At 39.4% G+C, this 24,579-nt stretch overlaps 1 protein-coding gene across 13 annotated transcripts in view; it reads right to left on the reverse strand.

Annotated features, from left to right (window-relative positions):
• LOC126874335 (protein unc-13 homolog B-like) overlaps positions 1 to 24,579 on the reverse strand; it is a 379,726-nt gene that overhangs the window by 114,404 nt on the left and 240,743 nt on the right. For 6 of the 13 annotated variants that reach the window (XM_050636279.1, XM_050636278.1, XM_050636273.1 and 3 more), the window contains exon 3: positions 6,839 to 12,803. The exons of the other annotated variants lie outside the window; for them this stretch is intronic. In XM_050636279.1, the coding sequence (XP_050492236.1) occupies positions 6,839 to 12,223 (5,385 nt within the window). In that variant the 5' untranslated portion in view covers positions 12,224 to 12,803. The remainder of the gene's footprint in view (positions 1 to 6,838; positions 12,804 to 24,579) is intronic. 13 annotated transcript variants of the gene reach the window in all.

The following is a 24,579-nucleotide window of genomic DNA, read 5'->3' on the forward strand; positions in this document are numbered from 1 at the left end:
CTAAGTGACTTCATACAAAATTCCCCACATGGTACGCATTCTCCTAAATCGAGGTCAGGCTTCTACTACAGCATTATCAAGAAATCTGTTGGGCAGGAAAAATCATAAAAATGCATCACCATCCTCTACACCATTATCATCTCTTTTACATAACACGTAGAATCATATCCAAAAGGTATATTTAACTACCCTTATAAAACCAATAACCTAGTTCGTATAAAACTTTCGCAAATTGCAGTATGAGCCTGTGTTCCTATTATTATTAAACATGAACTTTGTCCCTTCTGGCAACACGACCTTCCCCTACACCAAGCCATTTGCTATTTAACACGACCATAGCCGACAACGCCCCTCGATAATCAACCCTTCGCAGAAGGGTCTGATTGCTAATTATCCAGTCACGTGGATACACCAACCATCTCACCGCAATTTCCCTTTCCTCTCGAATATCGCTTTGGAACGAGGGCCACGACAATTCTCCCGACTTTTTGCTGCTATTGACATCACCGGCGAATCACGTCTCGAAAGACCAGGCGGCCATCCGGCACGAGTGGCACGATTCGCCAATTACCAGAAGAATCGATCGGCCGACCGAGCGTGATACGTGCCCCCAGGCTCTGACTAATTAAACAGAACGCGTGGTTGTTGGTCAGATCCCGAGCCACGACTCCGCGATCGCCTCGTTATTCTAGATAAAGGTGGGATTTCTTATCAGCGTCACACCTATGCGTAAATTTCGGTTTTACGCGTCGTTCAAACGCAGAGATTTTCCATCGGTGTGAGATGATTTATCATGATACATCGAAGAACACTTTTTCGCATACTTCCAAGCGACTTTTAACTGTCGCATATGTGTCGCAATATGACCGTGGACGCTTTCATTCAGTTGCACACGGCGTTCGAACACAGAGATTTCTCTGATAGTCCCACCAAGTTCCTATTTCCATTTTGATCGATCTTTATTTCCATCAACTTTCTTCGAATCATCCTTTTCGTTTTTAGTCACAAACCCTCGCTAACTATAATTTTCAGCTATACAGGGAAGTAAGATAGATTGCAAGTTCAGTTCTTATCAAATTTTACGTAAGTGAATTTCTTATATATAAAAGCGTCGAGGTTTGTAATAAAAAAAGGAAGGAGTATTCTATAAAAATCTGACTTGTTGAGAGAACTATATACATATATTAGACGGAGTAGTAAGTTTACTCGTGTTTTCATAAAAGAGCACATTTGATGTTGCTGCTTTTATATGAGATCCGTCTGACCGAGGAGTAAATTTATCTTATTTCTTCATCTCTTTTTTATGGAAAAGTTCAAATACAGTTTCACATTCTCCAAATAATTTATACAATATTCTTCGAAGTGTATATACCAGTGAAAAACGGACGAATCTATTACTTAACTCAATAGTTTCTCGTGTGTCAGTGTGTAATCCGAATCGCGAGTGTATTCTGTTCGTCACATTTTTTACCAGTATGAGATATTTGCATTATGATACATTGAAAAAGCATACTCCTAAACGATTTGCAAGAAGCATACTTCTGTTTTTCTATAAATGATTTTCAAACGCCGAAGAAAACCTCTCCTTTCTTTCGACGACGATGAAAGTATACTAAAGTGCAAAATAATTTATTAAAGATTGCGAGAATTCAGAGAACAAATATCTAACCTCGTTTTACTCAGAAACTATACCGATTAACTCTATAAATTGAAAAGTAATGCAAAATGTGTTCAATGTTATAATCTTCTTTTTTTTAATTTCCTTAAATTATATGGATATTTATGTCATTTTCTTGCTGCAAATAAATTTAGGGAAATAAATTATTCGTTGCTTTGAGAAGTTTAATTATACGCTGTAATTACCTATGCGGATAATAAAATTGAAAAATTTACAAAACTGCAATTGATCAGTTTGTGTTCTGGGGAGCTTAAATAACAAATACACAAAAAGACACTGCGTCTAGTCGAAAATGTCTAGACGTTTATCTAGGCGATAACATCTAGACTTAGACATTTACTTTCGCCGCTCATAGGAAATCCCACCTGAAGATAACCGGAATCGCGAACAGGTACAGTGCCCGGTTTTCTTCCTCCTTTCCCTAAAACACTAACACCAAATGTACGTACGCACGATCAATTAATTTCTAGCTTAATTAAGAGTATTATACGGCTGCGAAGTCTTTAGATACGGAAGCATATACTTTGGACGTATGTACGACGCGAGTGTGTTACGCCTGTTCGTTCATCATTGCATTTACACTGCACGCACGTTCAAATGTGATCGAACTGTCTCATAGTACGACCATTCGTACGATTGCACGAGTTCATGATCGTTGCATCGGCGTGCTTTCGCGTCTCTGGCTTTATCCGTTCGATTATGAAACTATTGCGGATTCGTGTTATGCGTTGAACGGTTATCGGTACACGGAACGCGATCGATCGTTTCGAGATATCGAAATGGTATGCGAGCAGAATCTTAGCTGCTCTCGTTCGATCGTTTACGAGCGTGTGACGTAGGTATATCGGACTAGGAAGCGAGAACAGAGTGATTGTTATGGGGTTGTTGAATCACGCTATCGACCTATGGTTCCGGAATAACGTGTGCTAGGTACTGAAGGTCGTGGGTGCATTGTATATTCAAATAGCGAGCGAGGTTTTAGAAAAATTCAGAATAATAAGACCATCGACTCGAAATCTAAATATCTGTTTCTCGTTTCAGATTTCAATGAAATCTTCTTTTATAGATATCGTAACAGAATGCATTTTGATTTTTCAAGAAATTGGAAAAAATTCAGAAATGTTTAAAAGTAAGAGCGTTAAATTCCGATCAATTGATTTAATTTTTCTCTTCATAAAAGAAAAAGTGGCAAACATTCTTTCGTTAATTATATTTTCCAAAAGATACCAATAGCTATGCAACCGTCTTATATTACACCCCATTGTATGATAACCGTTTCAAGAATATACCTACGTGCCGCATCGCGTAGCTATCGAGCGTTTAATTATCTTCTATCGTACTATCAGCGTATATAGTGTCCACTAGTTACGAATACTACGTGATGCACGACAACAATCGTTAACTTTACTCACTGATCGCGAATCTTCGATAGAACACACCCTTAACCACCAGGAATAAAACGTATAAATTACCAACGTGTAAAAAAACAAGTTTTCCCTCCACGATTAATCGTGTAAATATTCACAGAAAGATTCACTCGCCGAGTTTCTTCGAATTAACGTAAATGGAAACTCGTTGAATCGCGGAATTTTCTAGTTTCGCGACATTCGTGTAACGCGCGGGAAGAATAGAACGGAAGGAAGTACGTAATGTATTGTCCACGTAATATCTTGTCACGCGAGTTGACGTGATATCGACTTTTGCGTCTTCATGCTCTACCAAACGGAATATATCGTGTTGTAAAATGCGGGGAACACGTGATCGACGAGAACTTTACCTTCGTATTAGATCGAAGAGCGGAACAGATTCGAAGTTACGTTATTTCAATGCAATTCCGAGATAAATCGTAATCTACGTTATTACTCGTATAGTACAGTAGAAATAGGATTTCTATAGAAAGACTTATGTTCTGAAAAACAATTTGGCAGGACCTTTTCTTTTTTAACTCTTGATATGTTGTACGTAATAAAAATTGTAATAAACGTAGGAAGATCGAATGGCTAGTATTTGTAAAAGGATTTCTATTGGTTTTTCCTTAGTAAGAAAATTCTGTTAAATTGAGATTTCTTGGAAATCTTCAGATGTTCTGCATCGTTTGTCTTCTTTCCTTTTTCTACAAGATTTCTTAGTTTTCGGGCAGTTAAATGCTTCTATCTTATTGACAATGAATTATTCTTAAAAATTAATTTTTAATTAATTTTACTATCTATAAGACTCAACGAATGGATTTAATTTCATATCTGCATGCATCGTTTATATATTGCAAAATTATAATTAACAGTCTTTTAGACAGTTGTACTATTATACACACAATTATTCTAAGCACAATAAATTAAATTTCCTCTTCTTTATGTTACAATTTCAAATTATATTCAGACACTGAGATCTAATATGCGAACATTATTTTACAACTCGTCTAATTATCAACAAATAGAACGTTTCCAGATATTTTACTAAAGTTCGTCAGAAAGAACGATTAGTTTTTGTTGCTCTTTAAATTGCATGTATTATTAATTGAAATGTCAATTCCCCAGGCAAATCCAGAATAAGTTGGAATTACGTCAGCGTTGCTTTTTATTGCTTTCGCGGGATCGATAAACGGTTGGATACAAATCACGGAATCCATGTTTCCCTGGCGAAACTATCGTCGATCAGACAAATATCATCGTGTTCCCCGTGAATCGAAATATCGGTGATTGGTGAATCCATTTTCCTTTTCGCTCCTATTCGTTCCTTTACGCCTTCTCGGAAGCGATTGATTTCGATGTGCATGAGATGAGCGAGATTCTTTCCTCTTTATTTTTCAATCGTGCCTGCGCGATTTGCTTCCCACCATTTCTATTTTCGAACATTTTTCTCGATAAACTACCCTTAACGTTGTACGAGCTTGTGCTTTCAGGGGGCACTATTCAGAAATTCGTGCGATTTAATTCGGAAGAAGCACATAGTTACTTGTTAGTTACTCGAACTTCTTTAAGTCATTTTAATTCCGTTATTAAATCTGACGTAGGTCGATGCTGAAGATGAACGTGTTAGAGTGGAAGTTTCTTAAATACTATGTTCGATGGTCGACTATAGTAGTGGCTAATAAAATTATACGATTTCCTAAAAATACAATTTGTTGAATTTATTTAGGAATTCAAATATCGTAACACGTACTGGAAACGTAACAATTGGCTACACTTTATAATAAAAAATGAATGAAATTAGTAAAAGAATCGATACGTATGATATAGAAAAGAAACGTTTTAAGTATTTCTTTATATTTAATATATATCGATAAGTAGAAGCTTTTGTATTAAAGTTTGATTTACGATTTTCTTAACTTGAAAATTTTGTCACTTGTATCACTTTCTTCTGCAAGTCTTTTAAATGACGCAGTCGATCATTGGTCACGTAACAATTGAATCATCGATTAACATTGAACGTAAAATATTAATATTTTTAAGATAGTACAATTTTAATAGCCACTGTATAAGATTAAGTTAATCGTCCAGATGTATCGATAGATTGGAATCTCGTGACTTGTAAGTACATCACTTGCATCGATAAACACTACAAGTATCCTAAGGAAGCCTTCCGTCTTCCGTGTGATTCTAATACCTTTTAAGTACAAATGCACACTGTTTCGCACATCTCTTTATTTACGCGCTATGTTATAATATCGAATTGCGTGTGCGTGAATGCGGGCGGAAAAGCCACGAGAGAAAAATGGTGAATGGAGACGCGCGGAAAATCGAGCGTCACTTTGTTCATTGTGGGAACCTATGAAAGACTTGTCGTTCCCCTGCATGTATTGGGGAAACGTTAATTGACCGAATAATACTTAGCCTCGTCTCGCGAATTCCCTCGTCAGACCGCGCAGGCACGCGGCTCCTACTAATACTACCTTAAAGCGTATCGATTATTCAAGCACCATCTAATTATACCTATGATCTATTTTAATTAAGTGTAAGCCTCGTTTATTTTAACGTTCGATGCGTCCGCCGTTTTGCCATAGTTATTTGTCGTAATTTCTAAACGGCGGCCTCGAAATCGATCGAATCGTCGATCACGATCACCGATCGATCTGCTTTTGGATTCGTGCACCCAAAATTCTCATCATCTACAAGTATATTGCTTGGCCAAGCGTCAGTGACGTTGCACTTGCTGAATTGACTAGTACCATAGTTCATTATGTCGTTTATTATATCGAAGTTCGTAATTCGGTCCTGCGCGTCTATCTCGGTCTTTATTTTCGCGGTCGACGCGAAAATGGACCACGGGGACGTGATTTACGCCCGGCAAAGCTTCACTCCCGCTTTCTTCTATCGTAGTATCGTATTACATTAGTATTGACTGGATGCGCCATATCGGATGGCACCACACATATGGTTACACGTTACGCGCGAAATCGTGCTTAAATTCGTATGTTGCTTCGCTTTACAGTCCATTTGTACGCGTACAACGTACTCGACACTCGCTAGCGAAAAGAAGCATTGGAAAATGTCCTGATAATAATTGTATCGGGTTGTATGGTCACTGGTATTGAACTGTTAAGATAACTTCAAGGAAATGGTGTTTTCCTACTGGTAGAAGTCGAGTGATATAAGTTCGTGATTGTATTACACTTGGTTCTTTTCTACGTTTTACAGCTAAATTGTGGTTTTGGTTTCATAATAATGTATAAAATTAATACTTGTGAGTCGTTTCTCTAGACTTACGTCACTCGGTTCCTTGTCGAATTCTGTGCAGGATGTTAAAAGATTCTTCGATATATTTTTAACTTTCATTTTATCTACCGATCTGAAAAAGATCTGTGCGTGTATTATAATTCAACATATTAAACGAAGATGAGACTCCCGCTGTTCGAAATACAAATTTTGTGAAAAGAAAAGAACATATCGTACGAATGAAAACAAGTTCTAATTTTTAGGAAATGTTTTTACAACCTGTCATTAATAGTGAAAGTTACACTTCATCAGCCATTAACATCCTGCGCATAGAATATGCCGGAAAATCTATATTACTAGAACACAATATAAACCAATTACGACAATGCTCAACATACTCCGCAAATCAGGTTCTATAAATTACTTAATCCTACGACTTGACCCAATCTCCGAATCTCGAGTACGCCTTACAAAGATTTTCGTGTCCTCACTTTATCATTATACTCACTGCTGTGGGTCCCTGAGAAATGGTGGTCTCCTTGGAATCCTCGACTTCCTTCAGTTTCTCCTCTGCCTTTCGTTCCTTCAACGCTTTCAGCAACTTCCATTTTGATCCAGGTGGACCAGGACTCACCTGGCCCTCTTTTAACGTCGCATCCGAGCTACCGCACGACGAGGAATCAATTTTGATTTTCGGCAGGCTCAAGGTCGCCGTGGTAGCCGTTTCTGCACTACCGGCTCCATCGCGCTCGAGGCCTTCAAGGACAGTGCTCTCTGAATCCCAAGCACCCGGGATGCTGACAGACACCTCGCTAGGCGGTACACTTACGCTACCTTCTCGAGAGATTGGTTCAGAGCCAGGATGGATTTTTTCGCCGTGTCGAAAAGTCGAGCCGCTCGAACTGCGTCTCGACGGTTGTTCGTCGACGTCCTTCGGCAATTCCTCTTCTTCCTCCTCGTCCATCGATTGGACGGGACTATCAGGACCGGAAGTTTCTCCAGAGGAACCTTCTTCCATAGCAGAGGACAGTTTCTCTTTCTTAACCTCCTCTTCGTGCGCCCAAGTATGATAATCGGTCACCCTCGCAAACACCGCTTCGATACTCTCCGCAGATTTTCGCTTTGGAATAGGTTTCTCGTCTCGATACCTGTCTCGTTCCTCCATTCGACGATCCTTCGCCATCGTTCCGTTAATCTTACTCGTTCGTAGCTCTTCTTTATCCTCCTTCGCCTGCTCTTTCGATATAGTGCCAGCCTTCATCTTCAGTTCTCTCAGGACGAAAGACATCTTCTCCTTTACCGTTTCGTCTGGTTGGTACTGATCAGTCTCCTCCGGTTCCTCTACCAGCACCTCGCCCATCTCTACCTCTATCTGCGATTGCCTCTCAAGTTCCTCGAGCTTCCTCAACTCGTACCGGTACCACTCGTCCTCGGAGTCGATCGAGTCCTCCGTACTTTGCCGCCTGGATGAGACCCTCGACGTACTTCGATAGGAATGCGTGCTTCGGTTATCCTCGTCCAATTCACCCGGTCTTGAACCGGTCCATGGAATTTCGAGCGACTGCTGATGCCGCGGCAGGAATCGACTGCCTGGCGTTTGACCCTTCGTGCTTGACGCGGATGGGCTTCCTTCCGACGGTGGAGCCTCCTCCGATATGCTGGTTACCAATTCGGGAAGCCTGGTGCTGCTAGATTTCTCGCTCCTCTCGCTTTTTTCCGACATATCTTCCGGGTATTCAAAGCTTGTTTCCAGAGTTTGGACGGTACCTTCGTCGGACTTCTTCTCGGTGCTGCCCTCTTCACTGGGAGGCTGTTCATCGGAGACTGTGGAGGATTGTCTCTGACGATACTTGCCTAATGCTCTAGACACCGCAAATTCCATACTTGCACCACCCATCAGAGTCACAGGAGGAAGTTTCGGAGCCTTTTCGTTGGGAGCTTCGTCGGAGCTACCAGCGGATCGTTTGATGTCCCCGACAGTTTGAAATATCGATGAACCGCCAGAACCAGAACCTGTGCTCTTCCCAGATGTTTCTTCTTCGAAGCCACTGATCTGTTCAGGAAGTTCGTGATCCACATCCTTCTTTTGATCTTTCTCTTTGGCCCAAGCGTCTTGAAGAGCTTGCTGTTGTAACTGCTCCTGATGCTGTTGAATTTGCTGTTGGAGAGCTTGCTGTTGCTGTTGTTGTTGTTGTATATATTCTTTCTGTTGCAGAGGTAATGGCTGAGTTGTCGGTTGCTGTTGCTGAGGAACTGGTTGGGGCACCTGTTTACGTTTCGTGCTAGTTGTCTTTACCTTGGCAAAGAATGGAGGTTCTTGATTTACGTCCGACATCACGCTGTCTTCGTCTTCTGACAGGCCACTCTGTCTACCACTACTCCATTCGGTTTCGGACTGTTCAGGATCCGATAAAGATTGAGATTGATGATTTCGTCTTTTGGCCTTCTGAAGAATTCCGGATACGGTGGACACTAAAGTGTGTTTCTTCTTCTTCCTGGCTGCCTGGCCTCTTCCACGACCTCTTGCAATACCTGCTTCCTGCGGAAGCCTCTGCTGTTGTTCCTGCGACATATCCAAATCTTCCCTCCTTACTCCACCAGGTAACGAGTGACTCCTGTGTCGCTTGCTCAAGTGTAAATCAGGTAACCAATTGCTCATGGAGCTCATCGCATTTTTTAAGGACGAACCGCGTTTCATCTTCTTGCCAGCTTTCGCATTTTCTATCTCGTGGTCCTTCAAATTCGACGCAATACTAATATACCCTGATTGAGATACTATCACGCTCGAAGCATCGTAATATTCTTGCTGATGTTGCGTTTGATCAATAGGCATTCTTCCTGTTTCGTGGTCCTGAATGTATTGATGTTCTCTTTGCCGTTGTCTCTGATATCCATCCGTAAGTTGTGCGCTTTCGGAACTACTCAACCTTTGACTGTATGGCTGGTACTGTTGCTGATAAGCTTGTGGATAGTTCTGATTCGCATACGTGTGATGATACTGATGTGCCTGATACGTCGGTGGCTGAGGATATCTTCTATCGGTGTACGGGCTTTGGGCATAGCTACCGTCCGATGTTAGCGATCTGATGCTGGAGGACGTCGAATCGTGAGGTATCTGGTCTTCCATCGAATTTAGCCACGAAGTCTCGTTCGTTTCCGTTCGCGGCAGATTCGCGCTAGTCGGATAATAAGATAGTGCGTCCGTGATATTCCCCGTGGGGAACATTGTGCGATACATGGCGGCTTTGTACCCTTCGTGGTTTGTCATTCCGTCAGTGTACGCGCTGCCTCGTGAAGGTTTCTTCAGGTGACCTCCTACAGCGGCCGATTCCGTATATTGAACAGCACTATAATTATCCTGGTAGCTGTTATACTGGTCCATTGCATCTGGATAGTAAGCAGTGGTCGTAGTTTTCGGACCATAGCCCCCAGCGCTGCTGGTATAGACGCTCGTGATGGCCTGTTGTCGATTGCTCCCAGCTACGGAATAAATGGCAGGTTGCTCAGACCTATACACATAGTCGATCGTGGTTCCAGGCGGTACGGTGTCGTAAGTATGCTGTAAAGTTTGCTGGCGACCTCGTTTCTTTGGACTCTGACAAGTGGTCGCGATGGGTGCTGGAGGAGGTACAAAACTGTACTCCTCTTTGGTGGTCGGTGTCTTTATCGACGTGTAGCCTGACAAATGATTCATGGCTGCGGTGTAAGAGTGGCTCGTAACGGTATAAGTGGCGGTGGTAGTACTCGTGAAAGCGTCTCTTCCTTCCGGCGTATCGTACAGCGGTTCCTGCGTAATGACCGAGGTTGTGGTTTCCGGAAGAGGTGGAATTGGACTGGCAGATCTGACCGTCGTTGTACTTGGGATTAAAGTTGATCTGGGATGATCTACCGAATACGAAGTGAGCATCTTGGTGATTGAACTTTTTGGCGAGCTCGGCGACTTGTCCAGGCTGCTCCACCCACTCATTGAAGATAGGCCGGAATCAGACTTGGCTGCAACGATGTTGGCCACGCTTGGCTTGGCTGTGTGCTTAGGCGAGACTCGTGGCGACTTAGGCGAGTGAGGAGTTCGTGGACTTAGGCGACCTTGTTCCAGGGAAACCAGTTTCTCCGTGCTCCTCAAAAACGTAGGACTCTGAGGTCGTTTTGTTTCAGCTTCTCTCTGATCAGGTCCTGGCATCAGGAAAGGCTCGGTTGAGTCTCGAGGAGCTGGCGGAGGCGGCGAGCTGGGTGACGGACTTGGAGGAGTTCTACTTTCCTGGAATTCCAAATTCAGTCGAGCAGTGCTACCGAAGTAACCGTCCTGCCTGGTTCGAAGACTCTGCACACTGTGGACGCTATGGACACTATGGACGCTTCCCGCAGAGTGAGTAGGAGATGGGATTTTGTCAGCAGTGGTGCTGTAAATGGTGGGAGAGGCGCAGGTGACAGCCGCGAAGCTTTCGGCCATAAGATCGGTCAGTTCTTTGTTCTCCGCGTAGCCTTTGGCGAAGCTACCGACGTCAATAGGCAATTGGATCACTGGCTCTGGACTCTTTTCCCGTACAGCTGTTGCGTAGCTACCTAGCCTGGGTGGAGTGTAAGTACTCGAAATGGAATCTAAGTTCGTTCTGGACGTGGACGTAAGTCTTGGCGAAATTGATCGGGTTGTGAAGTCACCGTCAGTGGCTAGACCACTATCTGTGCTCACTCTGGAGATCGATCGACCGGTCGATCCAGGACTTTTCGAGAAGGTCCAACTATCGACATCGGTTTCGGCGTAAATCTTTCTTAGCTGCTCGTCTATACTACTCGCTTCTTCCGCCAATTTAGCTTCAGCTTCGGAACTATATTGTCGTTTCGGAGAGTCCATTAACTTCGACTGTAACTCTATCAAGTTCTGAGAGTCCTTTTGTAATTTATTGGTCAACCTGTCCAGTTCGTGTAATTTTTCCAGAGCGACTTGGTCGATGGAACTGAGTCTAGAGAGCTGGGCCAAATCTTGTTCGCTGACACAAGGCGTATTGCCACGATAACTTTTGTAATCAGCTGCACTAAACACTTCGCCCTCGTCCTCGTCCGCTTCGTCTTCCTTTTTCGTCACTGATTCCTGAATTTCTTCCTTCGTTGGTTTCGTAGTCAATTCCTCGAGTTCCTTCTCTTTGGTCATAGCTTTGTCGAACATGTTCGACTCCGCCTCTTTCTTTCCATTCACATCCTCATCCTCCGCCTCCTCCCAGATCATACCCAGTTGCGACGTTGGTCTGGACGTGTCGCCGCAAATTAAATCCTCCCTGTACGCGTTGTTCAAGCTTCTGTAGAACGCCTCGTCTGGAATGTTACTCTCTTCCGCGAGAGTCTCCAGAGTGTCCAGGTTCCTCACGTTTCTATGCATGTCGGTAACTACCGCGGCAGCGGTTGAGCTGTCCTGCGTGAGTCCGTGCATTCTCGCGATCTCCTGCTGGGCTAATTTCTCTCTTATCGCGTTCGTCTCCTCTATACCCATGGTGGCGCCTATGCTCTTCGCGATCGCGTCCAACTCGCCAACGGTGCTCTGTTGATTGGCTAATGTCTCCTCCACCACCACGTTGGCAGTCTCGTGAGTGCCACCGCTCGCGTAGAATTCGATCAATTGACTGATCACCGTTTGTTGTTCGTATAAGAGGCCCTCTAACTTCTCTAGCCTCTCCCACATCTTGATGTATTCCTGACTGAGCAGGTCTAACGCCCTCCAGGCGTACCTCAGCTCATTCTCCAATGTATTCAACCTCGTGCCGAGTCTCTCCATATAGTCTCCGATTATGTAATCGATGTTGCCATCCGTGGTGGTACTGCTGTAGGCCGGTAGGGCTGGCGAGTGTGCCCTTGGGCTGGTTGGGGCTGGCCCACCCAGCTTCGTCGAATCCATTTTCATCTAAGTTTGCGTTTTTATGACGCAATACGTCGAGTCGACCTCGTGTCTTCTATGTTTCGACGAACCTCCAAGTATGATATTTAGGCTGTCGATGATCCCTGAGGCGATTCATCATGCATACTGTGCGACTCGAATGAAAACAGAATTACAGCGTTGCCTGTGGCCCGAAAAGGAACATGATCGACACTTCAATGCATCTAGCGCAGACTTTCGACATGATCGAACTACGGTAATTCGATGCACTGTTATCGATTCCCATGTTGATTGTCCTTTTCCGTTTCTTTCTTTACTTGTACTTTTTGCCTCCTACTGTTCACTTTACACACGTCGATCAAACTGTACACTATGATTCGTTCACTTGCTACGTTACGCGTAATATATATATTATATATTGTCACTCTGTCTCTCTGTTTTCTGTCCTCCAATCAACTCGTCCCTTTGTTTTTTCTATTACACTATAGCTGCATACACAAAGTTTGATAATTATTGGGCGCGATCTTGACGAACCATACGAGATCGCGCGGCACTCTGCAAATGGCACTTCGTAACCAGTCTCGTGCATTCATGCCGCTGCCGCTATCTGTAAAACAGGAGCAAACGAATTGCCGTGGCTTAGTACGAGACATGCTCGTACTGAGTCACCGCTGACACAGTTTCCATGGTGCTACATTTATCCTATCGAAAGTATGTTAAAGTTTGTTAAGAAACAAGAACTTCAATCAGAAAGATGCACAAGACACTGGCTTATTTCCCACGAACACCGAATCAATATACATCTCCTGTATATTTGATTCAGCTTCCTCCATGATATACCTGTTTTCTTCTTTTTAAATCAATGACACAAATCAAACCAATGGAAAATTACCAAAAAAAAAAAGGAAGAGGAAAGAAAACGTAAAACATTTTTGACAATCGATATAAACGTAATATACATTACGAGATCGCTTTAAGAAACCTTTTTAAGGCGAAACAAACACAAAATGTCTTAGCCTAAACTGAAAAACACCGGAGAGTCTCTGTTCTTATCGTGTCACTAATAAAATGTTATCGATATGTAATAAAGAAAATTATGTATACGAATGTATAGAATAAGAAGTATGAAAAAGTACGAAACTTTATCAGATTGTCAGAGCAGAAAGTGCTTTCCGTGAATCCTCAGAGAGCATCCAAACTTTATGAGACATTTTGACTATCGTTTAATCATGTACGTTACACAAGTCTTCATTTCGATAACTCAATCAACCTAAATATCGTGATAATAAAATTAGTAAAATATGCCTACTGTAGCATCTGTGTTACTATTTTCTCGATGAAAAATCAGCTCTAACATCGGAATAATTTGAAGCGGTAAGGCTTTATTCAAATATTTAGCAGTTCGATGGTAAAATTCGCACGCGCCTTATCGAATTCGTCGTCCAGGATCTGCAATCAAGGCGAGAAGATTTCTTAGGCAAGGAATATGGATTAGAGGCCATTAAACGCGCGCTCAGGTGCTTCGAGAGCTCGTGCATAATGAAAGTCTGCATCGTGGAGCATCGATACGGAAAAGGTGCGCGTGGAGTAATTGCTGCAGCTTGGGAATCATATTTTCATTAGCATCGATTTTGCTTTACGGTTACGTTGAAGTGCTTCTGATTGTTCGACAAATGGAGCAATTGCACTTCGAAATGAGTAATGGATAAGGATATTTTTCATCATTATAAAGTTTGAGAAAGAAATATGCATTTTTCAAGATTTTTTATCTCCTTGATCGACGAGGATCTTTCGCAAATGAGGATTCTTTTCTTGAAGAGGAAGAGATTGATTGTTGAAGGTGTTATGAATCTGATATTACATGGACGAATATATATCAATACAAGAGGAGCCAAGATAATATTTTTTGAATAGAAATTTTGATAATTAATAGTTGGTAATTTTTGCATAGAAATTGTATAGATTTCCAGTAATTTTTGGAAATGTAAATAACTTTTTTTCTTTCTTCACTTTTGAAATTTACGTTGTTACGCTATTCTACTAGATTATTCTAGCAATCTTTGTTCATTACAAGCCACGCGTTTCAATCGATAATAAATGCTAGCTGCATCAGGTTCGCCTGTATATCACGCGAGGCGATTGATCTTGCGTTTCCCTTTAAGCAACGCGAAGGAACACGAGCTTCGATCACTTAGGAAATATTGTCCTGTCGGTTGATATGATTTGATCTGCGAAAGAAAAGACAATGGAAACAAACACTTTCACCTGGAAATGGCAGTGCATGCGTTACAGTGCGAACGATTTTCTGCGCTGTCATCGTTGAAACGCAAATTAGCTGACGCGAGCATGCGATTTTCCGACTGGTTTCCTTTCTTCTATGTATCCATCGAAACAGATACGCCACAAAACTACCCGACGTATCGCACGGACGAGTACAAACAGCTTCTTCGCAATCTCACGACGATATTACGGTTCTATGAAACGAATTTACGTGATTGCACTGGAAGTTTAAGTTTCACGTAAGATTTAGTCTTTTTGCTTTTCATACAGTTCGTGATGTTACGTCCGGTGACTCTTTACGTAACCCAGAATCCATCCCTCGGTCGAGGCGGCCACTAGCTGTGAAAATATAATTAGTCGGATCGCAATAACCCTAAGGAACTGTCATAAAACTAAGCATTTGTATTTTACCATTAGGGCCCTTAATTGTTATAAAATATATTCAAGTCGAGACGTTCCTTGTGGTTATTGTTCCATCAGGTAAAATATGGCAAGGTCGGATTTTTCCCATGTTCAACGATCATTTCCACCCACAAGCGACCGGTGGTGGGGGGGGGGGGGGACCAACACCCAGTAATAGTTTTCCTCTGCGACACTATCGTCACCGAATTTCATCGGTTTGTCGTTCTTAGATCAGTCAACATCTTTTGACTGGTTTTCCATCTTTAGATTAATCAACATCTCTTGACTGGTTTTTCATGCGTTGACCAGTCAATGTTTTGATTGGTTTATCAACCTTAGATCAGTCATCTGTTTAACTTATATCTATAAGCACCGAGCGTAACTGTCTATGTCTACAAAGTTGTTGGAATAAAGTGTATATTATAACCTGTTACTTCAGTGTTATAATCAGTTCAACCACCTCCATTATCCTCAACGAAATAGGGTATCGATCATTTTGTGGCGTCGATTATCTAATCGTAACAGGAATTTACGACTGCCGCTGACGCGCTTCCTCGCGAACGCGTCTCTCCGCGAACGATCGAACAAGACTTTTAGTCTCGGAATTTATGGTTTACGTTAGCTGTGAGACTTTCGAGTCACAGTTGATGATTTTCGTGCATAATTTGACACAGTTTTTTAAGATTAGAATGGAGCTTAATTATCGTGTTTTAAAATATCACTTTTTAATCATTTTTAGATGCTAGTTGAGATTCTATTTTTTTTCTTTTTTGGCAATATACGATCGTCCTTAAATTAAAACCAGCATTTATTTAAATATAAGGCAATCTGTATGAAAATATTAAAATACTCGTGAGCCAGCCTCTTTCCCAAGAAAGCGTTTAATTTCTTTACAATTTTGTTTTCATTATGTCTCTGCATGATTATATTTGTTTAAAATGATATTTACACTTTGGCATCTTGATAGATGAATATTGAAATAAATATAATACGAGCCGTGTTTGCACTGCAAATATCAGAAAATCGATAACCACCCTTGTAAATATACGAAATATTATGCAATTGCTGGCATGTAAACATAGGAAACAGACGAATCTACCGAGAATTTGGCCGATATTCACTTCACACACACATTTAAGCAAAGTTGACGATTATTACGCGTTACGCGTGTTCTATATCGACGTCCTCGTACGAATCGATAGCATTCCACGATGCCATTACGACAAGTGTTCTGTTGCTAAACGCAATTCGATCGATCGGCCAGGTATTCTACATGTAAACCGTGACGCTGGAACATCAGTCGTACAAAAAAAGAAAGAAGAATCGGAAATGGTATTTGCTGTTAACCTACTTTTTTGCATATCTCTTTGAGCATCTCACTGTATCGATGAAGCTTAATTACCGATATAGTGCCCTCTTTTCAGTACACACGTTCTGTGCAAATTATCGGTACAAATATGAAAGTTGGAGCTGTCCGATTTTCTATGAAAATAATCCAGAATATTGATCAATTAGAAACTTTCCTAAAGGCGTAAATATATCGATTTTTCTACTATTATAAAGATGTAAGTATCTCAAGTATCAAAGTAACTGTGTTCGATAAAATTATTGAGTTAATAATATTACCAATCTAAATGGCAAGTTAATTTGTCTTTTGTAATTGACAGGTTAATTAAGTGTCTTTGCTTTGTAATTCGTAAGTTCTTCTCTATCCTGCTTACATATATGTACACACGCTGTACACAAGTTGCAAATTAATATTCCAAATAATTTAAGAATATATGATTTTTTTTTTGAAGATGTTACTCTGTCATATATTTCGTTCTACATTATTTCTAAATATTACTGTAATACTTCGAATTCTAATTTTAATATTATTTTAATTTTAATATTCTAATTCGAATATTACTGTAAAACTTCGAATCACGTTACTTCGCACACAATTCGAAAATTAATTGTAAACTTCTGAAAACTAAAACTTTAAGCTTAAAAACGTTACATATTCTTGGAGGTATTAGTTTTTACCAACCAATTTCTTTCCAGTACTCTCAACGAGCTTTAGAAAATCCTTTAATCTCCGACTAACAACTTCTTCATATTACGTATACATATATTACGTATTCCACGGATAGTCCACGATTAACCCAATTCAGTTCTAATGTAAGGACAGAGGAAGCAGGCTGGATAAAAACTGAGGGTAGATTAAATCGAGAAGTTTTGATAGCCCGATATTATCGTTCAAGGAACTTGTGTTCTCGTTTTCGAAAAGTACCGTATCAAATGCCTTTCAGATATTGCAACCTGCTCGAATAAAGGCTTAGGCTTAAGTAGACTTAAGGTTACCAGACGTATCACGATTTTACTTTCACGATTTTACTTTCACTCGAATTTCTTCTACACTTTCCTTCTTCTTTCGATGATTAGTCGTTGTTGATAGAATTTCGCAGATGTAATAAAAATCAGCAGCGCTACGAAAATAGTAGAGTCGCTGTTGAGAATCGGGAACTTCCCATGTTTTTGCTTCCAACTTTCCTTTTCATTTCGCTTATCTGATTTCGCGATGGTTACGACAATATCGTGTAGCTTTTCCGCGAAGTTTCAAAGGGAGCTTCTTGCTCCAGAGAGTCAGACTTCGGCAGAAAAAGTAAATGGAACATGGCACGATAAGTGGCTTTTGTGGGCGGTTCGCAACTGCGCCGGATTTTATTTCGATCTGATTTAAACCTCGCTAACTTTTAATTCGGTTAACCTTAAAGCTACGTAACCAGTTGATGACGAACCGAGTGGGCGATGTCAAATTACTTTAGCTGATTCGGTTGTACCTCCATCGTGTATTGTTCCTTCACTTCTTTCGCTTCTTTCCAAGTGCGATGATTTCAGTTTTGCTTTGTCCGTGTATTACATAAAAGGATGCGGAAAGAATAGAATAAGTTGAACCTCGCGGATGGAAATATTTCCTTGAAATAGCTTGGAACTAGTTTCTTATGCTAGCAATTTTTAGAAGTATGAAAATCTAAAAGAAAAAGAAAAAAAAATAAATAGCATCGACTAAGTGGAAACAGACTCTTAGGGAATTTTTCATGCAAAAACTTGAACCGGTAGAGAATTTTTAAAAATTGCGTTTTAGAATTAGAGGCCGAGTTGTCAGTAGTTTTGAGGAAATTTTTACTTTTTAAAAATTCTACAGACTTTACATCAACGTGCCACCTAAGATTATGTAACGCTTTTGTAAACGTGTGGCCATCTGGGTTAAATATTGCAATACCTTGTTGTACCTGCAGGAAGTAGGTTACATCGTCTGTCTCATTAATAATTTACCTTTAAACTCTCACCCTCTCTCTCTCTTAAGGTCGTTTCGTACTCTACACATTATGGCCATCTCGTAAAAAACTAAGACCTCGTATATAACGGCCAAACTGCGAAACATTAAAATTGCGAGTATCAAACTAAGCTACCAAAACCTCGGGACTTTGTATTAAATCGAAAGCGTAAAACTTTCAGATTACTGCTTACTACTATCAAATCACGGTACCAGAAATTTGATATACGTAGAACTTTACAAAATGATCGATATTGCGATCAAAATTGTACAATATTTTGATCATTATTTACCATCAACCCGAGGTACTAAAATTCCATGTCCAACGTTTAAAATAAAAAAAATTGTTATTTATTATCGAATCAAAGCATTGGGTATTGCATATAGATCGTCGTGCAATTATAAATATTGTTTCAAAATCGTGAAATAAAAAAATTCCTACTTCCTATTCAACCGAGCTACTGAGATTCCCCATACGACGTTAAAATTAAAATATTTTGGATTATTTTTTTTTTTTAGATTATATTATTCAGATTATACTAAATGATTAGGATATTAGAAATTCTGAATGCAAGGGCAAAATCAGAAAAACTGAGAATTATCATCTATTATAAAATTATATCGACGAGAGAAATTCCTTAATTAATCGATCAAAGGGGGGAAAAGAATGTCGGCGAGTGTTGGCGAGTTTTCGAGTTAGTTCTGGCGATGCCGATTGTTAAATTGGACTTCCATAAATCTCTTAAAGGCGTCGCGGCCTCGTTTCCGCCCTCAAGGAATGTTCCAATAGCCATAGGAATTCAATGTGAAGGAAAGTTCCGCCGTGAAAAATGAAAATGGAATCCGTTATCCGCGCGCGAGCCGTGCTTCCACTTCCGGCTTCGAGGATCTTCGAGCCAGGTTCATTAATTCGCGGAGCTGCCACCGTGCCGTAGAACTTTCCTACGAATTCGTGATCCTTCAAACCGTAATAAACTGGATAGTTATGGAGCATGATGCAGCTGGTTCACTGGAACTAGCGGCGAACCTAAGTCGAGTTAACGATGCAAACTTTTTTAAATGAATCGATAGTTGTTGGTTATGTAAGCATTTTATTTCGTATTATGCACGTCTTACAAGAAATCTGCATTTGCGTTTGGCGAAATTAAGGAGAACGTAACAATCTTACGAATATCAACTTTGACACGAACTCTTGAAATGCGCTCCTTTTTTAAAGTTTCCAGCTTTCACGCGAAACTCGTTGGAGGCAAATGTACGATTAAAATGAATTAAAGTTAATCGAAGAGCGAATTCAATAAAAAGAATTCGTTCATTACGTTCTTTTTGCTGTCTACGAAATAAGGTAGAAAAGTGGAAAAAATTAATTTTTCTAAAATATTTATACGTGAGCCATTTAGAGCAGATTTTGTTCGTAATATTTGAAATGAAATAATCTGGTGTTCTTCTCCGTTCGAATTTGTTTCAATATACAGCAGTTACTCACAGAATTAAGCAGATCGCTATGTTGCTAATGAATATTGGCGGAAAGATAAATATAAATACACATATCCAGAATTAAAAACGCGATATGTATTTGATTCCTATATTTTAACAAACAATTCGTGAAAGGATTTTAGATAAAATAATCCATTTGTTTATATTGGATTGAAAATATAAAAATACCGGTATTTTACTGACACAAAATTCACCGTACACGTTGATATGTAGGAATTATTCTGTATGGACAAATAAATATCGATATTTTGTTGCATAGCCTTTGGCTTTGATGCCAGATCGCAATCCTCGTGGCACAGGCCAGATCAGTTTTCGAATCAAGAAAGACGAAATTTTATCACGTTCAGAGACCTTCCAACGCGAAAATTAATTATAGAATTCTATTTCGCGGGAAAATCTTTTTGTGAAATTGGCAGATCTCGTTCCAGTGTATAAAAAATCATAGGTGCAGAGGAATAGTTCGTAATAAAACTGAACGTGAAAGGGAAAGATAATCATTGGCAATCAATAACAGGTTTATTTGCAGACAAATTCAAACAAATTCAGGAATTAATATAAAAAATTATAAAAATAATTATAAAAATTATAAAAAATTAAAAAATAATATAAAAGAATTAAGAAAAAAATATCTGAGGAAACAGTTGCAAGAATCCTACGTAAAGAAGAATATGTCATGGTAGAATAGCCAGGAAGCTTACATTTTGAAAGTCAATGGAAAATATTCAGAGAGAAGATATTCAGAAAGAAAAATATTCAGAGTCCGCTAAAACCTGTTACATCATGACGAAATATTTGGAAAGAGTGTCATATGTTTCGATGAAACACAGATAAATTTGAATAATTTTTGTTCATTAAAATGAATTGCTATTAAAATTAATAACAAACGCAGTTTCTGCTCACTCTACCATGGCAGCGTGGCCAAAGTCTAAGAAGACACAGACGAATTACCATAAAATAATGTCAAGTATGAAAATAGCCACGACCAACGCTGGCGTTACGTCGTGTGCCAAAATTCCTTGTGGTTGCGTTTGCGAAGGTGTACTCGTCTTCAGGAAGCCACAAACTCGAGGAAGCAACGAAAATTCGTTGGCCGATTTTCAGGCGGAAAGGAGAGTATGCGAAGAAAATAGCTGGCTGTGTAATTGCTCATACCAGCTAGCCGGCCGTTATTTCAAAAGTTTCTAACCTGCCTTGCCGCAGCCGCGGTGTCGCTCTTCAGCCTCTTAATGCAATCATAAATTTTAATTTTCAATTTTGCCGCAACGACTTCGTCATCGAGCATTTGTCTCCGCGTAGACCCGCCCGTATTCTCCTCCTTTTTCTTCCATTTACTTCCGGTTCCAATTGCAAACCCGCGGTAAAGTATCGATTTATTGCAACAGGACGTTGTCTAATTAATAGATCTGAATTGGAAACGCGGCTGCAATCATTACATTTAAGAAGTTATTGTCTCCCATTTTTCCAAGGACTTACCGTTTCGCTTAATGAAAATGCACCACCGGTTACGGTAAACTGGTTTGCGAGATCCGGCCAAGAACGAGATTGGAGTTGTGGTAATATATAAATTCGTGAGAAGAATTTAAGTTTGAAAAATGGCATTTAATTATCGAATTGCTCGCGTCGACTAGCGGTAGAATGGATCGATGGTGAAAACTCTCGGTCAATGTTATTCTCTTTCTCTACGTTACCTATATACTCCTCGTAAAATATTATTTCGCGTTTTATTACAAGGGCGATATTTCCTTTTTCAAAATCTATTTTAATTAAAAGCTTCCGCTATTTTTTTTTTTTGTTTTTGTTTTTCTGTTACTAGTTGAAAGCTAGGGAATTGATATTTTATCGTTGAATCATTTTCGATGAATTATGAACGATGAACAATAGCGACGAATGAGTAAAAGGTGAAAACACTCGATGAATATTATTTTATTCTTCTATGTTTGTATTTCTGTTCTCCTTGTAAACTCGAGAAAGAAGAAACAATAATATAGCTTTGTTGATCGATGGTTTACGATAATACTTACTGTTATTACTAATAATATTGACAATACTCGATAATTTAATCAATCCTCTTTTCCCGTTAAAACAATTTTAAACAATCAAATAGTAATTTCCTCTTAGAACAACATACACGGAAGAATTGAGTACGTCCTTACTCTTTAAATGTCCTCTGAAACGATATTTCTTGTATCTAAATGGAAGAAAGGATCAATTCCCGAGGAATTGTTGACAAGAATAGAACGTGATATCGTAAAAGGCAGAAGCGAACGTAATACAATAGAATAATATTTTTTTTTAGCGATCAAACGTGCGTATGTACGTAAAACGATTACACGAACATTAAAGACAACCTTGTTGCTTATCAACATTAGTCGAAGTGCTGATCGTCTTCCATTTGTGAGACCTTCGCGGTAGATGTGCAATCTCGTTACGCTGATCGTGTGGAATCGTCCTTCCGTATCTTTTTTACCTATTCCCGTGGGGGATGAAGATCGAAGGTTACGCAGGAAATAGGATACGAGTAGAGGGGAGCACGAGAGGCTAATCCCATTTCTGGTTATTCTTCAAAAAGGACAAAAACGTTCTCCATGAAAAAACATGACTTGATCACTAACTTTGTAAAAGAACACGAGGGAGCTTGTTCTTTTATGTAAAATATTTAATCAGCGAGGGTGCTTGTTTCTTTTCGTATAAATTTGAAGCAGCAGCAGGTATAGTTTAGTATATTAAAATTTTGTTTCAATTAAAATTCAATCATATTCCATTTTGTAAGTATCACTGGAAACATTCTGTTAACATTATCGATGAAGTATTCTATCACAGAAAATCTCGGAATCTCTTCTTTTGCGTAAAATATTTAATTAAAGATTGTTTTAAAGGCAAAGATAAATCTAGTGCGAAATAGAATATACAGTTCGATGTATCAATATTTGTATATGTATTTCGTATATATATTTGTTTATTGTTTTATAACACCATATGATGATGTAATAGTTAATGTTGGAGAACTTTAATTGTAAAAATTGTTTTTGATTGAAAACGAAGAAAAATATCTTCCGGAAAATCTATCGTAAAATTTTACCATGTAAATTATTCTCTTGGAGTTTCACGGATTACTTCAAACGCTATCACCGTAAAAGCTATATTCTTAAATTTATCGACAGCCTGAAATGGAATGAATTTAGTACAAAATCTTGATTTAATACTTTTTTCTCAGAATACATTTTTTTGTCAGTGGAATTCTCCGTATCTAAATCACGTTATTCATGAGCCCTCTAAATGACCTAAAAAAGAAAGCCTCCTTTATACTCCACATAATCCTTCAATTCAAGTCGCCTTAGACACTAAAAGGGTATAATCCAAGAATAATCCTACACTCTGTAACGCAGATTTGGTTAAATTAACTTTTCCTTGTTGTAAATTCGATCATAATTTTTGTGATTATCGTATTGGACATGAAATTTTTTATACGGGTGTAAACTCAAAATCCATCAAACTTTTCCTTGTTGTAAATTCGATCATAATTTTTGTGATTATCGTATTGGATATGAAATTTTTTACACGGATGTAAACTTAAAATCCATCAAACTTTTGTCATTCTCTTTGTAATAATTTCCCACGTGATGAAAGTTTGAATTTTCTTATGCAGCACACTTCGATTGCACTCTCCTTCCCCCTTTTTCATTTCAATTTTCAAACGTATTTTAAAAATTCATGAAGGTTAACTTTTCATTATCTTCCCAATTCAAAATTATTATCTTTAACTACAATTATTTTCAAATTACACGCTATTGCCATTATTCTCATGAAATCATATGGTTTGTATGTGTTTCTCTATTAACAGTGGCCGTCATACTTAGATAATACAGTGTATAATGTATTTAAACAAATAAATTAAATTAAATATATCTCAAATGAGATATGTAGTCTCATTTACAACAAGATCTCGAGTTCCAATCAGTCTCAACGATGCTAGAAAAATTATAATAGCTCAACAGCCGTTTGGAAAGTTGCACGAGCCACTCAGAAGCCAATTCGATCAATTTCATAAATTAAAAAGCGGAAGAAAGCGATCGGATTTCAAAAGCAATACTTTTTAAATTCATGTTGAAATTTTCAATTACTTGTGCGATCCTTTTACGAGTTCAGTAGAAACAAATTGTTTTTCTAGAAGTTCGATACGGTGATTTACCTGTGTAACGAAATTGAGAGAACAGAGAATGAAGGCGATCAGCTTTGGCTTGCGAGTGGCTCGTATTACGCCATTAGTATCGGAAGGATTAAAAAGCGTCAACAAGTCGCTCTTCAACTCATTTGGAAGAGACACGAAGCCGAAACAGAAGCAGCGACCCACAAAATTTCGATTCACTGATAACGCAACGATAATTCGGTAAATTGCAACATTAAAGCATTCCACTGGTTAAACACGGACAAACGATGAAGCTTTGGTTTGGCGAAGCGCGGTGTCGATCCCACAGGCAGAAGCTTCCGATTATGGTCGATGTTAATCGCGCAAACAGGTTGAATTAACCAACGCGATGCTTTTTTGGCATCGAGTTCGTTCTATTCCGTTGGTTAACTGTAGTGTCACTATATAGATATTTATAACACGATCGCGTGGCTCGTACGAAATTTAACTGTGAATACATTACATCGGTTGTTCGCTGGTTTGTGAAATAGAATTCGTACACGTGCAATTGCTACGTTTGTTTGTTTCTTGGTACTCGTGTTCGTTATCTTCTGTTCAGGCGTACTATCGCACGACTTTATTGTTCAGTGAAACTGTTACAAACTAGCGGTAACGAAGAGAGGAAGCTGTTTTTCAATCAAAATGTACGTACACTTCTGGTACTGATAAACACTATTGAACAATTTCATTGACGAATATGTA

Source organism: Bombus huntii, chromosome 2 (assembly GCF_024542735.1).
Source record: "Bombus huntii isolate Logan2020A chromosome 2, iyBomHunt1.1, whole genome shotgun sequence".
Classification (NCBI taxonomy): domain Eukaryota; kingdom Metazoa; phylum Arthropoda; class Insecta; order Hymenoptera; family Apidae; genus Bombus; species Bombus huntii.